Source organism: Nicotiana tomentosiformis, chromosome 9, assembly GCF_000390325.3.
Source record: "Nicotiana tomentosiformis chromosome 9, ASM39032v3, whole genome shotgun sequence".
NCBI lineage: Eukaryota > Viridiplantae > Streptophyta > Magnoliopsida > Solanales > Solanaceae > Nicotiana > Nicotiana tomentosiformis.
In genome coordinates, this window is record NC_090820.1 from 98,431,650 (window position 1) to 98,457,959 (window position 26,310).

The following is a 26,310-nucleotide window of genomic DNA, read 5'->3' on the forward strand; positions in this document are numbered from 1 at the left end:
ATAAAAATATGATGAAGATGACCGAGCCTGACTCAGGCAACCTATGTATCCAAATGGAATCAGGTCAAGACATAGTTCAATTACAATAGATGCAAAAATTATGAGATTAAGAATGAAATGGCCGAGTCTGACTCAGACTGTCTACGTATCCAAATGGAATCTGGCCGGAACATAGTTCAATTACAAAAGACGATTGAATCTGATGAGTATTGCCTACGTATTCCTTCTTGAGGAAATCAAGTCGCCGCAGTTTCAGAGCAACATACAAAAATGATATTTGGATTTTCTATTACAAAAGAAAAGAGGGAGATAAACTGAACCCTACGTGGGTTGCCTACGTATCCCACCGTATGAAGTCAGGTTGAATGTAGTTCTGTTACAGCAAAACCTAACTCTATTTATCTTCAAACATAGTATATCTTGATTGCATCTGAGTTGTTGGGCTTCGTGTTGATTCTTCCATCCATTTCTTCCAAGATTAGAGCTCAACCTGACAACACTTGGTGAACTACGTAACGACCTTTCCAATTTGATGCAAATTTTCCTTTGGCTTCCTTCTGGTGGGGAAAGATTTTCTTCAGGACCAACTGCCCCCGTGTGAACTGGAGAGTCTTAACCCTCTTGTTAAATGCATTGGCCATCCATTTCTGATATAGCTGACCATGGCATACTACATTCATTCTCTTCTCGCCGATGAGCATAAGTTGCTCCTATCTGACCTGTATCCACTCTGCATCGTCTAACATGGCCTCTTGAATGACTCTTAAAAATGGTATCTCAACCTCTGGGGGTATCACAGATTCGGTGCCGTATAATAACATGTATGGAGTTTCCCTAGTATATATTCTCATGGTGGTCCAATAACCTAGTAAGGTGAAGGGTAGTTTCTCGTGCCATTGCCTATGATTGTCCACTATCTTTCACAAAATTCTTTTGATATTCTTGTTGGCTGCCTCGACTGCCGCATTCATTTGTGGTATGTAGGTTGTGGAGTTGCGGTGGACGATTCTGAACTTCTCACAGATTTCTCTCATGAGGTCGCTATTGAGGTTAGCAGCATTGTCAGTAATGATCGACTCTGGTATTCTAAATCGACAGGCGATGTTGTTTCGGACGAAATCTGCCACTACCTTCTCTGTGACGGCCTTGGTAGATGCTTTGACCCATTTAGTGAAGTAGTCAATGTCTACCAAGATGAAGCGGTGCCCATTTGACGCAGCGGGCTCTATAGGTCCAATCACGTCCATGCCCCAAGCAGCGAACGGCCAGGGTGAACCCATCATTTAACTCATTCGGCGGAACCCAGATGAAATCCCCGTGAATCTGGCACTGGTGACTAGGGGTGTTCGTCAGCCGGTAGGTACGGTATTTAGACATTTTGGTTTGGTATTTTTGGTATTCGGTTTCTTAAAATACAATACCAATATCGTACCTAATTAAATACGGTATGGTTCAGTTTTTCTCCTTTCGGTTTCGGTTTATTCGGTATGGTAACTTTGATTTATTTAGTTTAAATACTAACTAGTGCATAGAGTCATAGACTGTAATATTCTAAATTAAAGTACTCAAAAGTACAAAACTAAAAACATTTGTTGACAAAAGTTTTGTCCAAAACTAGCAAATATCAACCTAGAGAGAGAAAACTGTGCATAAAAGAATACATTTGATCATTAGAAATATCTTGTTACTTGCTTAGAGTTAATTGATGAACTTAGAGAATAAAGAAAAGTTAAAATTTTAAATTTTCATATTTATGTTATTATTAATAATATGTGTATTGTGTAATATACTATATATTTTGGTACGGTATCAGTATTTCAGTATTTCATTTTAAAATACCAAATACCATACAGAATACCAATATTTTTTATAACTTTAACCAAATACCATACCGAATACCAAAATATCAAATACCAAATACCAAAATTTTAGGTTTTGGTACGGTAATTCGGTATTTACCAAATTATGCACAACCCTACCGGTGACACTTTTGTATGTAGCGGATACTATCATTTTCCATAGTCATCCAAAAGTATCCGGCTCTCAAGATCTTCTTGGATAATGTGAACCTATTCATATGGGGTCCACATGTTCCTGCATGTATTTCTTCCAATAACCTGGTCACCTCAGTGGTATCTACTCATCTCAACAAACCCAAGTCTGGGGTCCTCCTATACAGGACTTCCCCGTTAAGGAAAAAGTGATTCGCCAACCTCTTGAGGGCTCGCTTCTGATGATTAGTAGCATTCTCCGGGTACTCTCTGGTTGCAAGGAATCTCCTGATGTCGTGGTACCACGGTTTACCATCTGGATCTTCATCTACATAGAAGCAATAGGCATGTTTATCCCCGATCTCTACCTCGATAGGGTCGATGTAGTTCTTGTCTGGATGATGAATCATGGACTATAGAGTTGCAAGGGCATCTATAAACTTGTTTTGAATCTTGGGAACGTGCTTGAACTTAATCTTCATGAACTTCTTGAAAAGATCTTTTATGCAGTGCAGGTACAGAAGGATCTTGACATTTTTGGTGGACCACTCCCCTTGGACTTGGTGTATCAATAGATCAGAATCCCCTATGACCAGAAGTTCTTTGACATTCATGTCAACTGCCATTATGATTCCAAGGATGCACACTTCGTATTCAGCCATATTATTGGTCAAGGGAATCTTATCTTTGCCGATGCTGGATAATGCTGTCCAGATTTCGAAATTAGGACTGCCCCAATTCCGACTCCTTTGAAGTTTGCTGCTCCATCAAAAAAAATTCTCCATCCAGGGTATGACTTTGTAATATATTCTCCGGATAATAATACTTCTTCATCGGGAAAATACGTAGTGAGCGGCTCATAATCCTCATCCACTGGATTCTCTACGAGCTGGTCGGCTAAAGCTTGCCCCTTGATAGCCTTCTGAGTTATGTACACAATTTCAAATTTGCTGAGGAGAATTTGCCATTTAGCTAGCTTTCCGGTAGGCATCAGCTTCAAGAAGATGTACTTAAGAGGGTCGAGCTGAGATATCAGATGCGTAGCGTATGGTGACATGTAATACCTTAGTTTCTAGGCGATCCAAGTCAGAGCACAACAAGTGCGTTCTATCAAAGTATATTTGGCTTCGCATGGCGTGAACTTCTTACTTAAGTAGTAAATGGCCTGCTCCTTTCTCCCAATTTCGTTATGCTATCCCAACACATATCCAAAGGCGTTATCCAAGACTGATAGATATAATAACAATGGCTTCCCGGGCTAGGAGGGAACCAACACTGGTGGATTTGACAAATACTCCTTAATTTTGTCTAAGGCTTTCTAGCACTCCCCTATCCATTTTGTGGCAGCATCCATTTTCAGCAACTTGAAAATGGGTTCAAAAATTACCGTGGACTAGGCTATGAAACGACTGATGTAATTTAGTCTACCTAGGAAACTCATCACATCTTTCTTACTCTTGGGTGGTGGCAATTCCTAAATGGCCTTGATTTTTTATGGGTCCAATTCTATCCCTTTTCTGCTTATGATGAAGCCTAACAGTTTTCCAGTAGGGACTCCGAATGTGCATTTTGCCGGGTTCAATTTCAAGTTGTACCTACGCAGACGCTCGAAATATTTCTTCAAATTGCCCAAGTGCTCTGAACTCTTTCGAGACTTGATGATGACATCATCCACATATACTTCGATCTCCTTGTGAATCATGTTGTGAAAAAGGGTCGTCATGGACCTCATGTAAGTGCCACCGGCGTTCTTGAGACCAAACAACAAGACTCTATAGCAGTAAACTCCCTAAGGTGTGGTGAAGGCTATCTTTTCTTCATCTTCCTCGTGCATCAAGATCTGATGGTATCTATCAAAACAATCCACGAACGATTGTAGTTCATTCTTCGCACAGTTGTCGACGAGGATATGGATATTTGGTAAAGGGAAGTCATCTTTTGGACTAGCTTTGTAGAGATCTCGGTAATCCCCGCATATCCTGATCTTCCCGTCTTTCTTGGGTACTAGGACGATATTTTCCAACCAACTAGGATAATTGGTGACCCTTACTACATCGCCTCTATATGCTTGGTTACTTTCTCCTTTATCCTCTAACTCAAATCGGGCTTGAATATTCTGGGCTTTTACTTGACCGACAATCTGGCGAGATCGAGAGGGAGTCTATGCGAGGCAATGTTAGTACTTAATCCCGGCATGTCATCATATGACCATGCGAACACATCGATGTATTATCGGAGGAGCTAAACCAGGTTTTCCCTCGGCTCAACTTCTAGGTGAATGCTGATTCTGGTTTCTTTCACGTCTTCTTCACTTCCGAGATTGACCACTTCTGTTTCTTCCATATTGGGCTTTTTCTGACTCTCCAGCTGTTCGATATCTTGTGGGAGATTGTCTAGCATCTTACTCTCATCGTATTCCTCGTAATCTGGGTTGTTTCACTCGACTGTTTTGTTATATGTCACAATCGCGGAACGCGGGTTTTTATCATTTTGATTACTGAAAAGAAAAACTAAGTATAAATGAAGCGGTAAATAAAGTTGCAATATTTTAAGAAAGCTTTTCTTTTTATTTCATCAAAAGAAGAATGTCTAAGCGTTTAAAAGAGGCAAATGACAAAAAGTTGCAGACACGGTGCATGCCTCAATTGACCTGCGCTTTTAAAAAGAAAACTTTTACAGTTCCACACTATCAAGACTCCCGACGAACCAAAGATGGACTGGCGGTCCAATTCCGCAACTTTTCTCCTGGTTCGGCATTCTTGATGGTCGGTGTCTTGATATTAGTTCCTTCACAACATTCTTCAATCATATTCACGAACAAACTTCTCATTCCATCAATGATATCATCTTTTGGTGTTGAACTCTGGCCCATACCTGAAACATGCTCTGGCACAAAAGTCTTTTTCCCAGAGCTACCGGTATGAGTTTTCCCCATCGGAGGCTGATATCATATGACAGCCCTTCCTTTCTGCCCATTTGGCTCAATTGGCTTTGTATTCCCGTCTAACCTGGATCCTAGCCCGGTTCTTGGTCTGTATCTATATTTCATCATCTCCCTCATGGCCATCTTAGATCTATATGGCGACTGCATTCCCAAGTTTTGTTCGGTCTCTTCTATTTTGGTGGTCTACATGATTTTCACTGCATGGAAAGCAACTCCGTCTAGCACTTCAATGAACGGGACATCATGCTCTAAATAAGTTGATTGGCCCCATTCTCTATGGACCACGATCTCCTGACATCCCCATTCAAATTTAATACATTGGTGTAGGGTGGATGGGACGACCCCTGCCATGTATATACAGGGCCTTCCTAGCTACAAGTTGTATGAAGAGGAAATATCCATTACATGAAACAATATGGGAAATTCAACCGGTCCGATCTGCAAAGCCAAATAAATTTCTCTTATAACATCCTTCTGCGAACCATCAAAAGCCCTTACCCTCACATGGCTTTCCTTGACTTCCCTCAGATGGATTCCCAAATCCCGCAAAGTAGAGAGCGGACAGATGTTGACTCCTGACCCTCCATCAACTAGCACTCGGGACACCACCTTGTCCCCACATTTAATAGTGACATGAAGAGCTTTGTTGTGACTTACATTTTCGATAGGAAGTTTATCTCTTCTGAAAGTGATCATATTTGCTTCAATAATTTTCCCAATTATTACGGCCAGCGCCTCACTGGTGGTATTGCTTGGCACACTTACCCCACTTAGTACTTTTATCAGGGTATCCTTATGACTATCGGAGCTCATCAACAAGTCCATGATTGATATTTGCGCTAGAGTTTTCTTCAACTGCTCCTCCACGGAGTACTCTTTGGTCGATATTCTCTACAAGAATTATGCGGCTTCTAGGCCTATTATGTTCTTTCTTTGAATCTGTTGTCTTCCCAAATTCTCTCGATTTGCATCTTCAGGAGCGTAACATCTCCCTGACCTAGTCATATCGTGGGCTGTTGTAGAGTCTGTCATCTTGGCCATCCCCTTTTGTTGGTATGTCCATGGGAGAGTTTTGTATTCGCGACTCTCTTCATCTTCTGTAGCAGCGGCAGGTTGTCGCTGATAAGTCTGAACAGTCACTATGGGTCTTACTTGCACTGTGATCATCGGTGTCCTTTGAGGTGGGATCCTTGCAGCCTTTACATTTCTTATTGTGACAATAGTTCCTTTTAAATCATTTTTTTCGTCCAAAGTGATCATGTTGACCCCTGATTCCGGTGATTTGGCAACAGATTACGATTCACATTGGGTGGATCCGGAGTGCAATAAATGGCTCTGCTCTTGGTCAGTATTTCAATTTCATTATTCAGCTTAAAACAATCTTTAGTATCATGTCCAGACACATTTGAATGGTACACACACCTTTTGGTTGCATCAAAATACTTTGAGGTATACTCAAGAACCCTTCCTTCCACTGGATATATCAATCATGCTCTTCTCAATCTTTTAAACAATTGGGCCAGAGGCTCAGCAATCGGGGTATAATTTCTAGGACCCCTCTTTTTAAAATTAGGATGAGAGTGTGGTGCATAAGTGGGTCGTTTTAGGTGAGTAGTTGTTGCGACCAAACACACTCACGCAAGTATACGCAGTCGTCAAGTAATAAAGAGACTAAAAGTCGGATGTCGAACCCACGAGGACTTATGATTAACTATTAACTAAATTAGACTATCATAATTATCTAAACAAGAATTAAACCTAAAAATATTTGATTCTAAACTAATTAAATAAAAAAGATAAATAATGAACTTTGAACAGAGAAAGAGCAGATTTTTATGATATCAATGTAATGAAAACGATCTAGGGTTATGGGCTATCTAACAATCCTATTGTATTCTTAAATTGAATTTGCCGACTAATTTATCTAGCTTATTGGTTGACAGGGTTAATATTGCTCATAAAAATCTGTCGAGTTCTTACTCGCCTATTCAAGCTAACCTAACGCCTATATGTCTATGGAGTTAGAATCAACAAGAACGCATTTATAATTCCTGTAAATCAACCAAGCAAGGCAATTAGGTATATGTCTATCCTAACCACGAATCTGTTTCCCGATGCCCGAGTTCAAGAACTTGCCCTACTCAATCCTGTATGCAATATAGAATTCCCACTTTCGAGTTCAATTCTAGATTCGTAGATAATATTCAATTGGTGATCAAGCAATTAAATAATTAAGCGCAAGATTGAATAAATAAACTAATATGATAAATCAAGAAGTCAAAATCAATATCCGAATAACAATAGTCATGAAAGAACCACAACCCTAGAACGTGAAGTTTAGCTCCATATAGACATGGTAGCCAAACAACAAATCATATAAAGAAACATAAAGATTACTAAGTTTGGTAGGAGAAAGATGAAACTTGATGAATTCCGGCCTCCACAGCTTTGTCGTGGCTTTTTCCCTCTTCCCAATATGTTAGATGCCCTAAAAGAGGCGTTTTTAGCTTATATATTGCGTACAAAAGTCGTGGGCCAAAGTTCTCCTATTCCTAATCCGACTTGGCTACAGGGATTGATGCTGGGGTGGATGCGTCGCATCCACCTCGTCCTCCACTTCTCAGCTTCGCATGCTAGGGTGGATGCGTCGCATCCACCCTTTGTTCCTCCTTCTTAGCTTTGCCTAGGTGCGGATGCTATGGCGGATGCTATGGGCCGACTTCACTGCTAAGGGTGCACGAAATCCAACCCCTCTTCCTCTACCTAGAGCACCTTTTCTTTATATTTTTGTACTCCAAACACCCTAATTCATCACACACAACTCAATTAGTCATAAAACTAATAATTAAACCATGTTGGGCATTTTAAAGATCAAATAGCATCAAAAAGCGGTTAAAACATGGGTAAAGTAACATCAACACATATCGAAATATGCCCAATATCAGTAGTGGTTTGGACAAGAGCATAGGGTCGTTGTGGATTTGGGTTGTTATAGGCTCGAGTAAGGTTATATTGAGGTTGGGGGTGGTAATATAGTTGGGTGTTATAGACTGGATGGTAAGCGGGTGGTGATGAATGATTGTTCGCGGAATAAAAAGTGTTTCCATGTTGTGGGTTGGGTTGATAGTGAGGGACGACTCAGAGTATTGCTCAATCTCATAAGGCACCCTTACCATGACAATAACTGTAAAGGTAGGTTCTAAAATGACATATATATCAGGAACATAACGCTCATAGGCGGCGGCATGTGCCACGGGTATGTGCTGATTTGGGTGGGTGGTAAAAGTGACTCCGTCACGAGGAGGGGTGTAGGTTGTGTTGGTGGTAATAAGCGGGTTTTGTGGCATTTGAACGTACTGTAGTACGTATGGAGTGTGGATAGGATTTGGTGGGTTTGTGGGGGTTACTGAAGGTATGATTTGAGTGGTGGGGACTGAATTCAGGGTGTTGTTGGTTTGGCGGGATGTGGAAGGAAAGTGGTCCGGGATTGAATTCAAAGAAGGAACGCGACGTGGTTGAGGGTAGTGTTGTCATGGCCAGATGTGCTAGTTCCCTGATATGTTGTACTTCCTCCCTTAGGGACTTCATATCTTGGGCCATCTTGGCCACACGCTCATCATTCCTTGTATCGTCTTTCTCTCCCGATCACCCGGGACTCTCGGCTATGGCCAAAGCATGTTCAGTTGGATTTTCTATAGCAGACATCTTCCCCTTTGATCTTAAATTGTACGGTGGTTCCGTCAGTTTTGGGTTGACACAAACCTACTTTCTTTTGGGGAGTAATAATAAAGTAAAAAACGAAAAGAAAGAAAAAGAAAAAGAAACAGAAGTCAATTTCAACATTTATAGAAGCAGGAGATAACACAAAGTAGTTAATTCAATTATTCAGGCTAGCGCATTTTCCTAGACTTCAAAGTGGGAAAGAAGGGGAAATCAACCAACTTCTAGTAACCATCACCGGAATCATTCCCCATATATTCTTCCTCTTCTTCTTCTTCTTCTTCTTCTGTCTCTTCCTCCGTATATTCCTTCGGATCTTCTTCAAATTCCTCTTCGTCATCGTTGAACTCAAACTCTTCTCCTAGATCTCCCTTCGACTGTCTCAGATTCCATCTGGATGCACTCCACTATCCGATTATTGTCTTCAGCAGGTGGCAGCATGTGATCGATGGATCCTGGGACCACTTGATGGTGCATCGAGGTAGTCACAAGGTAATGTGGTAGAATCTCATGGTAGATTTGCAAAGCAGCCACTGAGTCCTCCAACCAGGCTATGCCCTCTCTTTTTGTTTGGGCTAGCTCGTCTTCCTCGTTGATCCAAACATAATACTCCAGAGCGCACCACGAATTTTGACCTATCGGTATTGTGACCATATCATTCCACTCTTCTTAGAGCCTTCTTATCCTTGGGATTGGAATCTGTCTGTTGTACTCGTCCTCATATAGCATTGTCCTTCTCCATAATAGCACATCATGGATCATCTCGATCTGTCTGAGAACCCGCAAAGGTGAGTATGGTTAGATGCCCTCAAGTCCTATCAGCTCAATGAATTATTTCTGAGGAGTCCTTAAGATTGACCTCCTTCCTAACCACGACAGCTTCCAATTGACCCATTCTCCACTTAGATTGGTCATTATTTCTCTCCACTCTTCTTGTCCATGTGGGGAGACCCAATGTCTCATCCTCTCATTGTGGCTGCAGATCATGTTGCTGACGCCCACAAAATAGTAAATGGTGGCCTCTCGCTAGAAGAAATGTTATGGGGCCCAGATCTGAAGCAGTAAGTTAAAACCCTTAAACAAATCATACCCTCGTGCATATGCAGACAAAGCCCTTAGAATCTCAACTAGCACCATCGGTACCAGAGTAGCTTGGAGGTTACCACAGTAGGTCACTAGAATCACGGGTAATAAGTTGATATTAATCTAACCCCTTCTCTTCAGGAAGACCAATAATCCCAACAGTGCCAATGAGAAAGTGATGGGCCTCAGACTCTCCCACGTTCCTTGATCACACTGAGATTCCCCCAAATACCACTGATCATATCTTTCACGATGTCCGAACCTATCAAATAGTTGATCTAGGCTCACCCATTCGTCCATGATATTTCTCAGACGTCGACTATTAGCCAGACCCAAAGCATCAAGGAACCTGTAATCGGGCATAGTGACTAGTAGTATTGGTCTCCTTTCTGTAAATGGTAGCTCCGTGAAACTAGTAACTTCTTCCAATATGGGTACTAACTCACAATCAGCAAACTTGAACACCACTTTAGTCGGATCCCATAGCTTTATCAGCAGGCGAGCGAGCACCCTGTTTGCTCGGATGTTTAGCAAAGCGGTCAGTGCCCCCAGGTGTGTCCAAATCTCAACTCCGTGTTCTCGGTAGATGTTCTTCCACTACTGCTTCAACTTGTGTGGCACTCCCATCACCATATTGATCTCGGGGATGTTTTGGTTGATTTCCATTCTGAAATGTGTAAAGAAAGGTTTTGGTAAGTGTTTGCTTTGGATCTTTATATGTCTCGCCAGGTTTGTTCTTCTTTCCACATAAGTCATGTCGTTGGGTGCCTGACCCATTGATATTAGGGTGGTTTTCCTAATTGTGTGTCGATGCCAAAGAATGACTCACCTAAGGTTTATGCAATATGAATTATTTTTGCTAAGATTGTTTCCTACTTTTGATTTGGACTGAAGACTGAAAGAAGTTATGTCAGTTGACCTGACAAAGCCATTCTCTAAAACTAAAGAGTTTTGAAAAGAAGGTTCGGAGGGATGTAAAACACAACCCTTGCGTACCATTGTGTGCGATAGTGTACGACCAAGACTCGATAGGAAGAAGTGTGATGACAGTATATGTAAAGCGATAACAGATAAGGGTGTAACAATAATAAGCATAATAATAAGCGAAGCATAAAAAGTAAATAAAGGGGGAAATCATGTAATGGCAAATTTAAATACAGTTAAAGCAATGTACAAATAATTCTAAGTTCCAAACTCAATCTAAGTCTGCTAAGGTCAAAACCTAAGTGTGAATCCTCAATAGAGTAACCATGTTGTTACATCCTATTTTGTACTAGTTAAAACAAGATTTAACTTGTGGTTTCTCTATTGTTGATGAAGGAGAGTCGCCATCTAATATTTAAAGGTATATTAGGGTACCTATTTAATTACTAAATGTCGTATTCTTCATTAGTCTGCTAACCGGTGAGATTATGGTTAAGGATTCTTGTTCTTCTAAGGGGAAGGTGTTAGGCACCCCTTAAAATCTACCTGAGGTAGCTCCATAGGACTTAGACTATATTTAGGACTAAGTGTTTGTATTATTGCTTAACTAGTGCTTAAAGAGTGTAGCCTACCCTATATTAGGGTATAATACCTATAAAGGAAAAGTATAGTTTAAAGAGGTATGAGTTTATAAAAGAATCTTAGGGATATAATGTTAGTATATATATGCTTGAAAAGAGCTTTAAAAGATGTATGATGTTTGTATGAAAATGTGTAAAAGAGAAGCTAAGTTAAAACACTTTGTTTCCTAAAGCATGGAAGTTCATATTACTCAAATGAGATGAAGGTGTTATGAAAATAAGCCTAAGATATACCTTAGTTTTTAAATATTAGGCTTGAAGAAACCATTTGAAAATCCTTGTTTTAGGGCAGCAACATCTTGGTTTTCAAAAGGAGTTGATTTCCTTTTAGAAAATTAAGCTCGTGACTTAGTTCTATTTTTTTTCTTTTTTTTTTGAAAGAAGGACTGTCGCCTTTTGTTAGGCCTTTGGGCTTAAAAATATTTAAGAAGGGTTAGTGATGGTCGGCTATAATCACATGTTTTAGTCTATTATTACATTCCAATTTACTGCACTTTAGTTGAGTTTGAGCTTTAATCGCTAGTGTTTTGCACTAATTGTGTCTTTTATGCCTTGTAGGAGTGATTCCGGGCTACGTAGATGTTATGGAATGAATTCAAGTGATTTGGAGCTTTGAAGTCTAAGTAAAAGCCCAAGGAATTAAGTCGGAAACGAGTTTGGGGATAAACAGATGATAGTTTAGAATGAACGAAGAATTGAGCATGCATACTGCGCAATGTGAAAAGTGCGCGGGCACACTTTCAGGTGTGCGGCCGCGCACGTCCAACTCCAAAAAAGTGTCCTTTTTCGCGTAGGAGAAGGTATATTTGTTTGGGCACGACCCTACTTGGTATATATACATAGAAAAATGGTATTTTGAGGACTTTTGACATAATTTAGAACTAAGGAGAACATGGAGAAGGAAGAGCACAAGGAATCCATCATTGAATCCCAACTCAAGACAAGGGTTTGGATTATTTTATGTTTTTCTTTACTTTACACTTAATTGTGATGAATTACTCCATGTCTATGGAGTAGTTCTCTTTAGGGTTTGATGGATTTGGTGTTTTGAGAATTGTTTGTGGATATTAACTCTAGTTTTATGTATTGAAGCATTTTGGGTGTTTTTATTGTTGCATATATATTCACATGTTTATGTAATCGAAAGAGGCTAGTTGAATTATTATTTAGACCTAGTTAGGAGAATAATCAAAAGATGTTCTCCCAAAGATTAACCCACTACGAATTCTTGCATATCTTCACTGAGCTTAACTTAGTTTATATTGTGAGGTTGAAACTTAATCGAGAGAGGAGTTTCTACTAATCAATTTCACTAATTCTCAAAATTTGACTAAGAACTTTAACAAATGGCTAGTCGAATATAGTATAGAAAATATCGATTATTTTCTACCCAAAATTATGCAAGATAAGTCTCAACCAAGATATGCAAGATATGTAAGATAACCTAACTTATGCAAGATAAATCATGCAAGAATTCGTGTTTTGGGCTAAAAGCACAACAAAAAATTATGCTCGCTAGTCGAATATAGTATAGGAAATATCGTATCCATAGGGATTGGAGTTGAACAGTATTTTGTAGCTTCTATTTTTAATTGCTATCCAAGATGATCAACAATTGAGATTTATATGATTAAAACTGAAATTAACTAAGATTATAAACTATTGACTAGTGACAAATAACGCAAGTAGTAAGCAAATGAAGATATCAATGGGGAGAAGATAGGGTTGATAGGATAGGTGCAAGATGCATGTTTGGTATTTAACTCTAGATAATTCACTTATAATGTTCAAGTGAGTCTCTCGAATTCACTTGGTTATTAGTTCAATTGATTAGTAGAAACTCCTCTCTCTATTAAGTCTCAACCTCACAATATAAATTAAGTTAAGCTCAGTGAAGATATGCAAGAATTCGTAGTGGGTTAATCTTTGGGAGAACCTCTTTCGATTATTCTCCTAACTAGGTCTAAACAATAATTCAACTAGCCTGTTTTGATTACTAAGAAGAATCAACAAATTCAACTAACAGGATAATGCAAAACATCACAAATTATGCCTCTTTCGATTACATAAATATTTGAATATATATGCAACAATAAAAATACCGAAAACGCTTCAATACATAAAACTAGAGCTAATATCCACAAACAATTCTCAAAACACCAAATCCATCAAACCCTAAAGAGAACTACTCTATAGACATGGAGTAATTCATCACAATTAAGTGTAAAGTAAAGAAAAACATAAAACAATCCAAACCCTTGTCTTGGGTTGGGATTGAATGATGGATTCCTTGTGCTCTTCCTTCTCCAACTTCTCCTTAGCTTCCTTAGGTCTAAATTATGTCAAAAGCCCTCAACATACCATTTTTCCATGTATATATACCAAGTAGGGTCGGGCCCAAACAAATATACCTTTTCCTACGCAAAAAAGGGCAATTTTTCGGAGTTGGACGTGCACGGCCGCGTACATGGAAGTGTGCACATGCAATTGGCCGCGCACTTTTCACATTGTTCTGCCCAATATGCTCGGTCAGTGCACGGCCACGCACTCACCGCGCACTTTTCACCCTGTTTTGTTGGGAATTTGAAAAAACTGTAAAATATGAAAGTTGTAGCCCTTTGAATTATCTTTCCAACAATATATTGTGTAGCCCAAACGGAGTTCCGAGTGAAAATTTATGTACATTTTACTGGACATTGCGCAGTATACCTGCTCGATTCTTCGTTCATTCTAAACTATCATCCGTTGATCCTCGAACACGATCCCGGCTTAATTCCTTGGGCTTTTACTCAGAATTCAAAGCTCCAAATTACTTGAATTCATTCCATAACATCTACGTAGCTCGAAATCACTCCTACAAGGCATAAAAGATACAATTAGTGCAAAACATTAGCGATTAAAGCTCAAACTCAACTAAAGTGCAGTAAATTAGAATGCAATAATCGACTAAAATAAGAGATTATAGTCTACCATCAGTTAGCAAAGCATGATGAGTTAATAATAGTTCATGATAAGCGGGTGAAGGGTTAATTGCTAACTAATGCTTCTTTTAATCCTAGGTTTTTTAAAACTTGCCTAAGTTATTTTATGTGAATTAAAAGATAAAATAAAGCATTCAATCCAATATATAACTGTTGTATACATGTGAGATAAAACAAACACAATAAAGGACAACAATATAGTAGAACTATAAAATAGCGAAGGCAATAAATGAAGGAGTGAAGGGAAAGAAAGGACTCTAGTTTTTGGGCCTCAAAGAAGCAGGCCCAGCAGTAACAGGGATTATAGCTGACTCTGGACTCCCAGGAGATAGCAGTGTTGGATTTGTGCTTGAGTTGTTTACAAATTCAGTAGGCCCAAGCCATTGTGCATGTTTAAAAAAAAAGTGAAAGTCATTAGAAAGATAATACTATATACATGTTCATACGCGAAATTTGTAAGCAAAGAATAAAGGAAAGATGTTTAACAATATTCAAATACTAAGAAGGTTATGTTAATGAGGTGGTTATGTATAGCAAATGATCCACATTGAATACCGTTCGTTGCCATTAAATACTAAACCCAAAGATAATAACAAGTGTCAATGAATTAAGGGCTAAGAAGAGAATTCCACTCAAGGTCTATGCCTCATTTGAATCCCCCGACACTTCAAAATTCCTAAGGGTCTCAAGGTCTAGGGAAATGCTTGTGCCGGGGAGAACAGCCCACCCTAAAGTTAAACTCTACTCCCAAATACCCCTAACCACTAACGACTCATTCTTCCCTATAGGTTTGAGTGCCAATGAGGCTCTTTCAATGTAAACCAACTACTGTAACATTCCCTACCACAGAAGCATACCCTTTCTTGACTGAATAATATAAGAAACATTGAAATAATTTTATTTCTTATAACTATACCTCAAGTTCCAAGTGAATGATTAACATATTAAATAGACTTGAAGCTCAAGTTTCCAAACACATACACAGAGGTAGGTACATTCTACTGTTATTGCTAAAGAACCAAACAATTGGGATAAAACATCTCAGAGATAGACAAATAGCACAGAGTTTAGAACAGCTACAACTTAGGGATACAAATGCTTTTGCTTTAATAGACTAATCACAGGTTGGTCTAACTCAAGTCTTGCACACATAGGTCAATAATGTTTGGAACCCTTTGAAAACCATCAACAAAGATTTCAAACAAACAGTCATAATCAGGAACCTCTACAGGTATTATTAGGAATACGAGAGTATAATTAGAACTTATAACATGACTACATGTTTGCAAATTAAAAATGGAATTCCGTGCTTAACAGGATCACAAACTATCAGTCTCACTTCATTTTGGAACTAAAAATAGAACAACTTTTTTATAGGAGTATAATGAAATAGGCAAGTTATTGTGTTTAATCAATAACAACAAGGGGTTTCTCTAAGACTAGATTCAATTCAGATTAACAGGGAAAGAGAAAACTGTATACAGTTTCAAAATAGTGCATAGAAACATGAAATCATGAGAGATATGCAGAGATACATACATAACTTTCATTAAACTATATATATGGGCATTTCAGCAAATGTTATAGTCTTACAAAACAGGATAAGTTTTAGTCATTGTTAAATCAGTTTAACAATGTCATTAAGGGTCAAAGACAGGGGAGACATTATATCAAAGATGTTTAACTCAGCTGTAGAGACTAAGATTAACATCTAAACATGATGGAGTTGTATTCAACGTGTAAAACAGTTAACATTCAACATGACTATAACCTAATTCATGAAAAATAACTTGATCATAACAAAACATATGCAAAACAATCATTGATGTTCACAGGAGTTCATCCAAATAAGATTGTTTCATACTTAGAGATACAACTAACAGTTGAATATGGATATTAAGTTTTCATAGTGATGATTTAAGGAATACTTAAAGGTTAAAAAGCACCTATGCAAAGAAGAAAAGCATTTAAACATTTTAAACTTCACATATTTCAATTAAGTGATGAAGAATTAAACTATGAGCTTTCATGTATGTTCTAGCTAGAATCATTTAACACCAACCTCAACAACAAAATGCAAAAACAGTATGGCAGAGATAGCAGAATCATTAGAATTAAACCTAAAGACTATGCAAACATGAAAAGTCATTAAGGTATATTAAGTAGCTTAATCACATAGGTTGTTTAATACAGAACAGAAGGTATATTAGGTCGCATAGCAACTTAATCAATACTGATGAAAATATAATAGCTAATCACAGATCAACAACAAGCCATTATGAACCAGAATAAATAATCATAGATTAATGACAAACATCATAAATGAAGCAACTAACGGAAAGATAGTAGTATGTTCATGATTTTTAAATGAAGCAATTAGAGAGAGGGTGGAAGTACACTGACCTTTTCTAAGGCAGCAGACCAAACATGGTTTCTAACTAGCCGTATGAAAACAAAGATTTCAAGCTCTTGAGCAGTGAAGAAACTCGGAAACAAAAGGAATAGATATCAAATCAGAAAAGAAACCTAGCCTCTTAACTCGTATGAAATTTTAGACTACTGCTTGGTGTGATTGTAGGTTGTTCGATGATGTTAGGTGATTCTTAGATCGTGTTAGGTGAGAGCAATAAAGGCTCTATTTAAAGTGCCATTAACAGCTTAGGGTTTCAGTAAAATTTAAACTTGGTAGTGGAAGATGACATTGAGGTACTGATGTGGGCATAAGCGGGTGAAATCAGAAAGAACATAGGGAAAACAATGAGGATTTTTACCTGAGAAGGGAGAGGGTCGACCGTTGATGGCAAAATCCGTCGGGTAAAGCCCCAATGTCCAGAGGTCATTGTATTTGATGTCTGGACCTCGAATAATCATAATGAGGTTTTGAGGAGACTTCCCATGTGCTTTGGTTTGAAATAACACAAGAAAATCTCACACGATTTGAGATTTGACTCTTTGGTATGTGACTTTAACATTAGGGCTTACGAAATTAAACGGTGGAACCGGAAAGAGAATGGTGAGATTCATACTACAGAGACAAGACGGATGGCCATGCATGCCATGGATTTGAAAAATCACAGATGATTTGAAGTTTCATCCCTAGGTTATGGTTTTAGGATTTAAGGGATTTGAATTTCAAAGGAGAAATGGGCAAGGATTCAGCGAGAATCGTTGGTAATGAAGGCACCAGGAATGATTTCTAGTCATGATTCACAAGCTTGCACTAATTAGTGTAAGGTTTTGTGATTGACGGGTCTGGTGAGTTTGAGAGAGATGAGAGAAGAAGGAGAAAGGTGGCGGCCGGGTCTTTGGAGTGAATGATTAGGGTTTTGGGGAATAGGGGTTGGTCTCGTGGGTTTAAACCGGGAGATGGGATCTAATAAAGTAAAATTATAATTATCAAATATACTACTAATTATTATAATTAATTATTTAAAAAATACTTTATTTACTAAATTATGACACTAATTAACATAGTAGCCTATTAAACTAAAATTGAGAAATAATTTGTTAAATTAATTATAAATCCTATGTGGTTTGTACAAAAGATTGTTTTAATAATACTAAAATAGTAAGTACATTTGTAATTACATAATACTAATACCGGATGATTAATTTCAAAACTAATACTTAATTAATTTGTAAAAATAGATATTTATTGATGATTAATTTCAAAACTAATACTTAATTAATTTGTAAAAATAGATATTTATTGATAGAAAATACGTCCAAAACAATTATTGTAAATTATTAAGTATAATAAATTAATTTTAAAAAGGAGGGTCAAAATTGGCCGTCAATAATAACGTGATGCCTAGCAATGATGTGCCCCCTGTCGATCTCAATGGTGTCCCGGTCGATGCTAACTCACAGGCGGCCATCAACATCAATCTACCGACTGATCCCAAAAATAGCGTTCGCGGGGAACCCTGGCAGCGGCTCGAGAGGCGCCCGAAGTGACGATGAAGGGGTGAGTCTGCGGTTGATTTTAGAATTGTTTCAGGCTCAGCAAGCGACGATAACATAGTTACAGAACTAGAGCCACACCCCTGACAGGGTCGAGCCTGAGCCGTCCCGGGAAAATACTCGGGGGGATAGACAAGTTGCCGTGGAACAGGGCGAATTAAGGCCCGGGAAAACGTCCGAGGTGATGAAGATGCTCGAAGCATTGACAAAACAGGTGGAATCTGGTGAGAAAAAGATTGAGGCCAATGGCAAGAAGGTAGAAATATATAACTCCAGGGTAAATCAAAGACCGAGAGCGCCTCTGATATTTAAGGGACCGGACTCCAAAAAGTTCATTCAGAAGCCTTCCCCCCGAGCGCGGCACCGAATCCGTTCCCGAAGAGGTTTTGAATGCCCGATATTCCCACATATAATGGGACCACAGATCCAAATGAGCATGTAACTTCCTATACATGCGCAATCAAAGGGAATGACTTGGAAGGCGACGAAATCGAGTCAGTGTTGCTGAAAACGTTTGGGGAAACTTGTCCAAGGGAGCAATAATATGGTATCATAACTTGCCTTCGAATTCTATCGAATCGTTTACTATGCTTGCAGATGCTTTTGTAAAGGACCACATCGGTGCCATCAAGGTCGAGACAATGAGGTCAGACTTAAGTATCGTATTTAAACTCGGTTGAGGCACCAGTTGCCTGAATTATTGTGATAGACACATGCTTTTGGGTGCGCATATGTGTGGGGATGATCCCATGTGCGGGCACCGTGATTGTGTATTCATGTTTGGGTTGTGCTCGGGCTCCTATAAGCCCAGAAATGACTGTTAAGCTTCGAGCTGCGATATCTAACATGTGGTAACAGTTTATGTGATCTAATTAAGCCATGATGAGTCTACCTAGAGGTTTAAATCCCCGAATAAACTTGATAAATGCTTTTCATTGATGAAATTTTCGAATTTCGCTACGATATCACACTTTGCACATGGATACACTCTAGCATGTTATTTACACCAGTCTAGGGATAAGAGAAATCGTATTTCACTCATTATATACATGTACACTTGCGTTATTGCTTATGTATGATATTTTGGACTGGGCCCTGCGACTATGCCGGGCGGATTATGTTATTGGCACGTGAGTTATCCGTGCAGCACGTGAGTTGTCCATGCGGATCCACATATTGATATTATTGGCACGTGAGTTGTCCGTGCAACACGTGAGTTATCCGTGCAGATTCATATATTGATATTATTGACAGGTGAGTTGTCCGTACAGATTCTATTGTTAGCACGTGAGTTGTCCGTGTAACACACGTGAGTTGTCCGTGCAGTGGGTGAAACTTGTATTTTCTTGATCATTTATCTGATTTACTTGTTTTCTTTCCCCTACATGCCATAATACTGTTGAGCAGGGTAGTTGAGAACCAGTGCACATGCACACACGGCTATTTGTATCACGAAGCCTTATGGGCTAGCTTTAAATCTCACATTATGCGATTGGGCCATTCAGGCATTTACTCAAGGGCTCAACCCCCGAAGATCCGTGGCCTCTCAATAGCTAAAGCAAAACTTGGTGGAGTACCCGACGGTCAACTGGGCTGACGTCCACAATAGGTATCAATCAAAGATCAGAGTCGAGGATGAACAACTCGGGTCCTCTTCAGGATCTGTTTAGCCCATCAAAATCGATGATAGGTCTAAGAGAATCATCAATCAGGAGTCGAGGACGGTATGAGATCGATATCAGCCATACAGCACAGATCGTAGGGGAAACGGATCCGGATGCCACCCGATAAGGAACAACAAGATAAATGATCGAGGACCGAGTAGCTGGGGCCTGATAAGCAAGAACGGGTTTGATAGGTCACTCGGGAGTAGAGAGGCACCAAGATTATCGGAGTATAATTTCAACGTAGACGTTGCAAGTATAGTGTCATCCATAGGGAGAATTAAAGAGACTAAGTGGCCAAGACCATTGCAGTCCAACCCTACCTAGAGAGATCCTAGTTTGGTGTGTAAGTACCACGGTACTCACGGTCAGAGGATCGAAGATTGCCGATAGCTAAAAGAAAAAGTAGCTCTATTGTTCAACAATGGGCACCTTCGAGAATTCCTAAGTGAGCGAGCCAAAAACCACTTCAGAATCAGAAACGCCAACAAATAGGTCGAACAAGAGGAGCCTCAGCACGTAATCAACATGATCATTGGGGGAGTTGATGTCCCCCAAGGGCCAATGATAAAGTGAACCAAAGTTTCTATCACAAGAGGAAAACGCACTAAGGATTACATACCAGAAGGAGCCATCTCATTCAGCGACAAAGACGATGAGGGCATCGTACAACCTCACAATAATGCACTAGTAATATCTGTACTTATCAATAAATCTCGGGTTAAATGTGTATTGATTGATCTAGGTATCTCAGCCAACATCATCAGATCAAGGGTCGTGGAACAACTGGGGGTTTGCAGGATCAAATCGTATCGGCAATTCGTGTATTGAACGGATTCAACATGGCGTGCGAGACCACGAAGGGTGAGATAACTTTACCGATAAACACTACCGAACCACCCAAGAAACAAAGTTCTACGTGATCGAAGAGGATATGAGGTACAACGCCTTGTTCGGAAAGTCACAAGTTCATAACATGAGAGCGGTGAACTAAGCCAAATGTGACTCTCTCCTTGTCGTAAATCAAGTCAACGGAACGTTCGAAGTAAAATAAGAACGAATGCGGAGGTACTTGGATAAGTTGCAGGTGACCTTACACCAATTCAAGGAATGGACTTTACAGCACGTACTTCGGGATCAGAAGAGTAAGGCCGATATACTGGCCAACTTGGGGTCGTCTGTCGACTCCGATGAATTCGACTCGGGGCAGTGGTACAACTGATGAACTCGGTGGTAGAAGAAGGTCACGCCGAGGTAAACTCAACAAGATTGACTTGGGATTGGAGAAACAAATACATAGACTACCTGAAGACATGAAAATTACCATTGGATCCCAAAGAATCGAGAGCCCTGCATACCAAAACTGCCAGGTTCAGCTTAGTCGAGGGGAAACTGTTCAAAAGATCCTTTATCGGCTCACTAGCTAGGTGGTTGGGTCCGCGAGAGACTGATTACGCCATGAGAGAGGTCCATGAGGGCACTTGTAGGAACCACTCGAGAGTAGAATCCCTGGTTCGGAAGCTAATCAGAGTCGGTTACTACCGGAACGAGATGGAGAAAGATGCGAAAGACTTCATACGAAAATGCAACGAGTGTCAAAGACACCCCCCAATGATTTATCTACCGGGAGAGATACTTCACCTGCTCCTATCACCATGGCCGTTTATGAAATGGGGGATAGACATTGTCAGTCCCTTGCCATGGGAGCCCCGTAAAGCCCAATACATACTGCTTATGACCAATTATTTCTCCAAGTAGGTCGAGGCTTAGGCATTCGAAAAGGTTTGGGAGAAAGAGGTCATCGACTTCATTTAGGATCTCATAATATGTCAGTTCAGGGTATCGGTCAAGATCGTTTGCGACAACGCAAAGCAAGCAACAAGGTAAGTAAGTTTTTTGAGGACCACAAAAGAAAAAAGATATTATCAACACCTTACCACCCTAATGGGAACGAACAAGAGGAGTCAATGAACAAAACTATACTCCAAAACTTGAAAAAGAGACTGACCGATTCAAAGGGAAAGTGGAAAAAAAATATTGCCTAAAATCTTGTGAGCATACCGAACGACTTCGAAGTCAAGTACCAGAGCGATCCCGTTTTCTCTAGTCTACGGGGTGGAAGCCTTAAACCCAGTCGAGGTGGGGAAACCCAGCCTCAGGTTCCAGTATGCTACTGAAATGTCAAACGGCCAGTCCATGACCATGAGTTTGGACTTATTGGACGAGAGGCGAGAAGCTGCCCTGGTCCGGTTGGCTACCCAAAAGTAGCGAGTGAGGAGGTACTACAACTGAAGATCTAACCTCTGACATTTCCAAGTCAAGAACTTGGTGTTAATAAATGTAACGCTACACACCAAGAACCCAAATGATGGGAAACTATGAAGGACCTTATAGAGTTACCGGAATAACTGGAAAGGTTCGTATAAACTCGAGTCGGGAAACGGTGTACAACTACCGAACAAATGGAATATGGCACACTTAAAGCGGTACTACTGCTAAGGTACGAGCACAATCCCCCTTTGCAATTTATTATACTAACTTATTCAGGTACTTGGCCGAGGGCAAATGTGACAATTAGGTCTGAAGGCACGTGTCTTACTCTTTTTTCCTTCAATCGATTTTTTTCGAAGTGGGTTTTACGGCAAGGTTTTTAACGAGACAACAGTAAAATGTGCTACCTTAGTTTCGAAGACCGGCCTAAAGCCGGAGTTATTGATCACCTACACCGGACTAACAGTATTCGAGCCCTCATAAGTTCGGCCTCAAATACCGGGGGTCATTACCTCCTAAGCTATAATCCTTAGAAGTTGTTATTACTTAATATTAAAAGCCAAGGCTTGGTAAGTAGGATTCGTTGTAAGGGTCAAACGGTCAAATGAACCGTACCTATGTAGCCCACTTTTGACATGGCACAAGGCTTATGCGCCTCTGATTATGCACTTTACATGCAAAGCAATGAAAGAAATTTGTCCTCTATATTTTATCACTATATATTTTGTACCATCGATACATTCGTTGAAGTTACTTAGAACAAATAATGGATCATGAATCTGACAGCCTACGGGCTACCCCGACTCGGGGACTATCGTCCGATAAAAAGATTGGATAGCTCGGGCTATCGAATCCCGGAGGCACCAAGCCTGTTAGGCAGGGCACGAACATGAAAGGCTACATCCAACATAAAACAGCCCAGAGATGTCCAAGACTATACTCAGAAAGTAAGGCCCTTACATTGGATTAAAACCTATCAAAAGGTTACCCTCGGCAAAACACCGTCGCGTATGACTAAAACACTCAAGTATCTTAAAGACCTTCATTTTTTATGAATATTTTGAAGCCTAAACAGCTCGGAGTTATTATCAAAACCGGGCCTCATTCGAGCTTCCGGAGAATGGGTATTCTAGATTACGTCCAATTCTATACTAAAGCATTAATGACGACTTTCAAATTGTCACGACCCAAAATCCAACTAGTTGGGATGGAACCTAACCCAACCCGCTAGGTAAGCCAATTAATCATTATCCAATGTAATGTGATTTATTAAGAGAAGAAATAATAATACAACTGCTTTTATATAAGAATTTCCCAAGGACTGGTAGTACAAATCATGAGCTTCTAAGATATAGAGTTTACAAAGATGGTTTGAAATAAAATACACCATCTGTTTGAAATATACATGAACAGATCTGAAATACTAAAGTTGCCAGGATCAAGAGGCAGCTATGACCGGAACGCAGGTACATCTTCAGATCCAGCTCCCGCCATACGCAGCTACATCAATATCCAACATTTGCACGCAAGGTGGAGAAGTGTAGTATGAGTACAACCGATCCCATATACTCAATAAGTAACAAATCTAACCGTAGGTTGAAAGTAGTGACGAGCTGGGACAAGGGTCAGAGTCCAACTCCAATAACTAGTAACCGTTCATGACAATATAATAAAGATGGTACAAGAAATAACTCAGCTGGTTCACAGTTACGGAAAATAGGCATGCTTTTCATGTATAACAGTAGATCCCAGATCTTTTACCAAAAAACCTCAAAATATATAAATAAGTTTGAAAAATGTGATTTTTCCCAAAAACCTTTCAACAATAAATAAGATGTTTCATTTTCAGATAGCATGAGGAAAATACATCTCTATGCCTACATGTCAGTATATAGGTGAAATCATAAATGTACCAAAATTGGGTAGCATGAGGAAATGCATCTCTATGTATGTATCTCAAGTACGCATGTCAAATGCAGTGCATCTCAATGACGAACTCATGTACTCACACTCTCAGATTACTTAATCTCACTGTCCCGTATTCTCACTCATCATACTCAATACTCAGCACACTCAGTTACTCAGTACTGTACATGGAAAATCCAACCCAAATGCAAATAAACCAAGGCAGATCCAGCCCAAAGATGCAAACAAAACCAGGGCAGATCCAGCCCAATGCAAATGAAGCAGGGCAGATCCAGCCCAATGCAAATGATTTCTAGCAATTGCGCCAACTATGGGTGTGCAGACTCTGGAGGGGCTCCTACCAGCCCAAGCGCTATAATAAGCCAAATCCTGGCATGAATCAATAAAGCCTGCTGCGGCGTGTAGCCCGATTTTAACAGAGACTGAGATATGATATGAAATGATGAATGTGACTGAGTACATAACTGTAATTAAGCAAATAACTCCACAGCAAAGAACGACCATTGTGGCTCCCAATAGTACCAGCATATAGCCTAAATATGATTTCTAGCATAACTTACAGCTCAAGTGCTCTAACACATAGAGTACAGTAAAAATATTTAGATAAGATAGTTACACAATTCCATGGTATCAACTAAATCACAATTCACACGGTGCACGCCCGCATTCCCATCACCTAGCATGTGCGGCATATCAACATCAATCACATAACATGTAATTCGGGATTTTATACCCTCAGCACCAAGTTTAGAAGTGTTACTTACCTCGAACAAGCCAAATCCAATACCGAGCAAGCCAAACGATGCTCCAAAAATTCCATCCCGTGTGTACTGACCTCCGAACGGTCCAAAACTAGCCAAAAGCAACTCAAATACATCAAATAATGCCAAAGAAAACAAACTCAATCGATAAAGGTTGAGTCTTTAATCAAAAGCCCAAAATCAGCCCAAAAGTCCAACCCGGGCCCGTGCCTCGAAACTCAACGAAACTTATAAAATCTGACAACCCATTAAATTACAAGTCCAACCATACTAGTTTTACTCAAATCCGACTCCGAATCAATATTCAAAACTCACAAATTCGCTTTATGAAACTTTAGACAAAACCTCCAATTTCCTCTCTAAAATTCACCAACCAATTATCAAAAATGAAGATAGATTCATGAAATATAGATAAAAACCGAGTTAAGGATGCTTACCCCAATTAGTGTGGTGAATTTCCTCTTCAAAGTCGCCCAAACCGAGCTCCAAAAATCCAAAAATGGGTAAAAATATCGAACCCTCGAACTTAAAGCATTCTGCCCAGCACTCTTCGCATTTGCGGATAGTAGGTCGCTTCAGCAACATTTGCTTCTGCGGCAAAATCCCTCACTTATGCAAAAACATCTTGGCTCATCACCCCCTCAGACTTGCAGTAACAAAACTCCGCTTCTATGGTGACCTTCGCGCCTGCGCTCTAACTCGTCGCATCCACACCAGCGCCCAAAATCTCCGCTTCGGCGATCTTCCTCACCCAGCTCTCACCTCACTTCTGCGACTCCTTTGTCACTTCTGCGACCATCGCACCTACGCAAAACCAGCTGCATGTACGATCACACCAGATCCTGCCACCAGCAGCCTTAGCCAAACATTGATCCAAACGATCCGAACCTCGTCCGAAACTCTTTTGAGCCACTCGGGACCCCGACCGAATTTACTGACTAGTCCAATAACATAATGCGAACCTACTCGAGGCCTCAAATCACACATAACAATATCAAAATGATGAATCACAACTCAAATCAAACATAATGAACTTTGAATCTTTCAACTTCCAAAACTCGTGCCGAAACATATCAAATCAACCCAGAATGAACCTAAATTTTGCACACAAGTCCCAAATGACATAACGAAGCTATTCCAATTCTCAGAACCACAATCCGAACTCGATATCATCATCAAACTTATGAACTTTCCAAACCTTCAAATTTCTAATTTTCTCCCATTAGTGCCGAATCCTTCTAGAAATATCCAAATGCAAATCCGATCATATGCCCGAGTCCAAAATCACCATCCGGTCTTAATAGAACTATCAATACTCCATTCCGGGGTCAAATTCATAAAAGTCAAACTTGATTAACTCTTCCAATTTAAGGCTTAAAATTTATTCTTCCAAATCAAACTCCGGATCACCTGAAAACCAAAACCGATGATACACACCAGT

The 26,310-nt window shown here is 39.8% G+C and overlaps 1 protein-coding gene across 1 annotated transcript; it reads right to left on the bottom strand.

Moving 5' to 3' along the window:
- Positions 1-2,404: 2,404 nt before the first annotated feature.
- LOC104098121 (uncharacterized) lies at positions 2,405-4,391 on the bottom strand. Its single transcript, XM_070185396.1, has 3 exons — positions 4,239-4,391; positions 2,837-3,015; positions 2,405-2,750 (listed from the first exon to the last, which is right to left on the bottom strand). Exons 1-3 carry the CDS (start codon positions 4,389-4,391, stop codon positions 2,405-2,407), a joined length of 678 nt encoding a protein of 225 aa, XP_070041497.1.
- Positions 4,392-26,310: the final 21,919 nt, after the last annotated feature.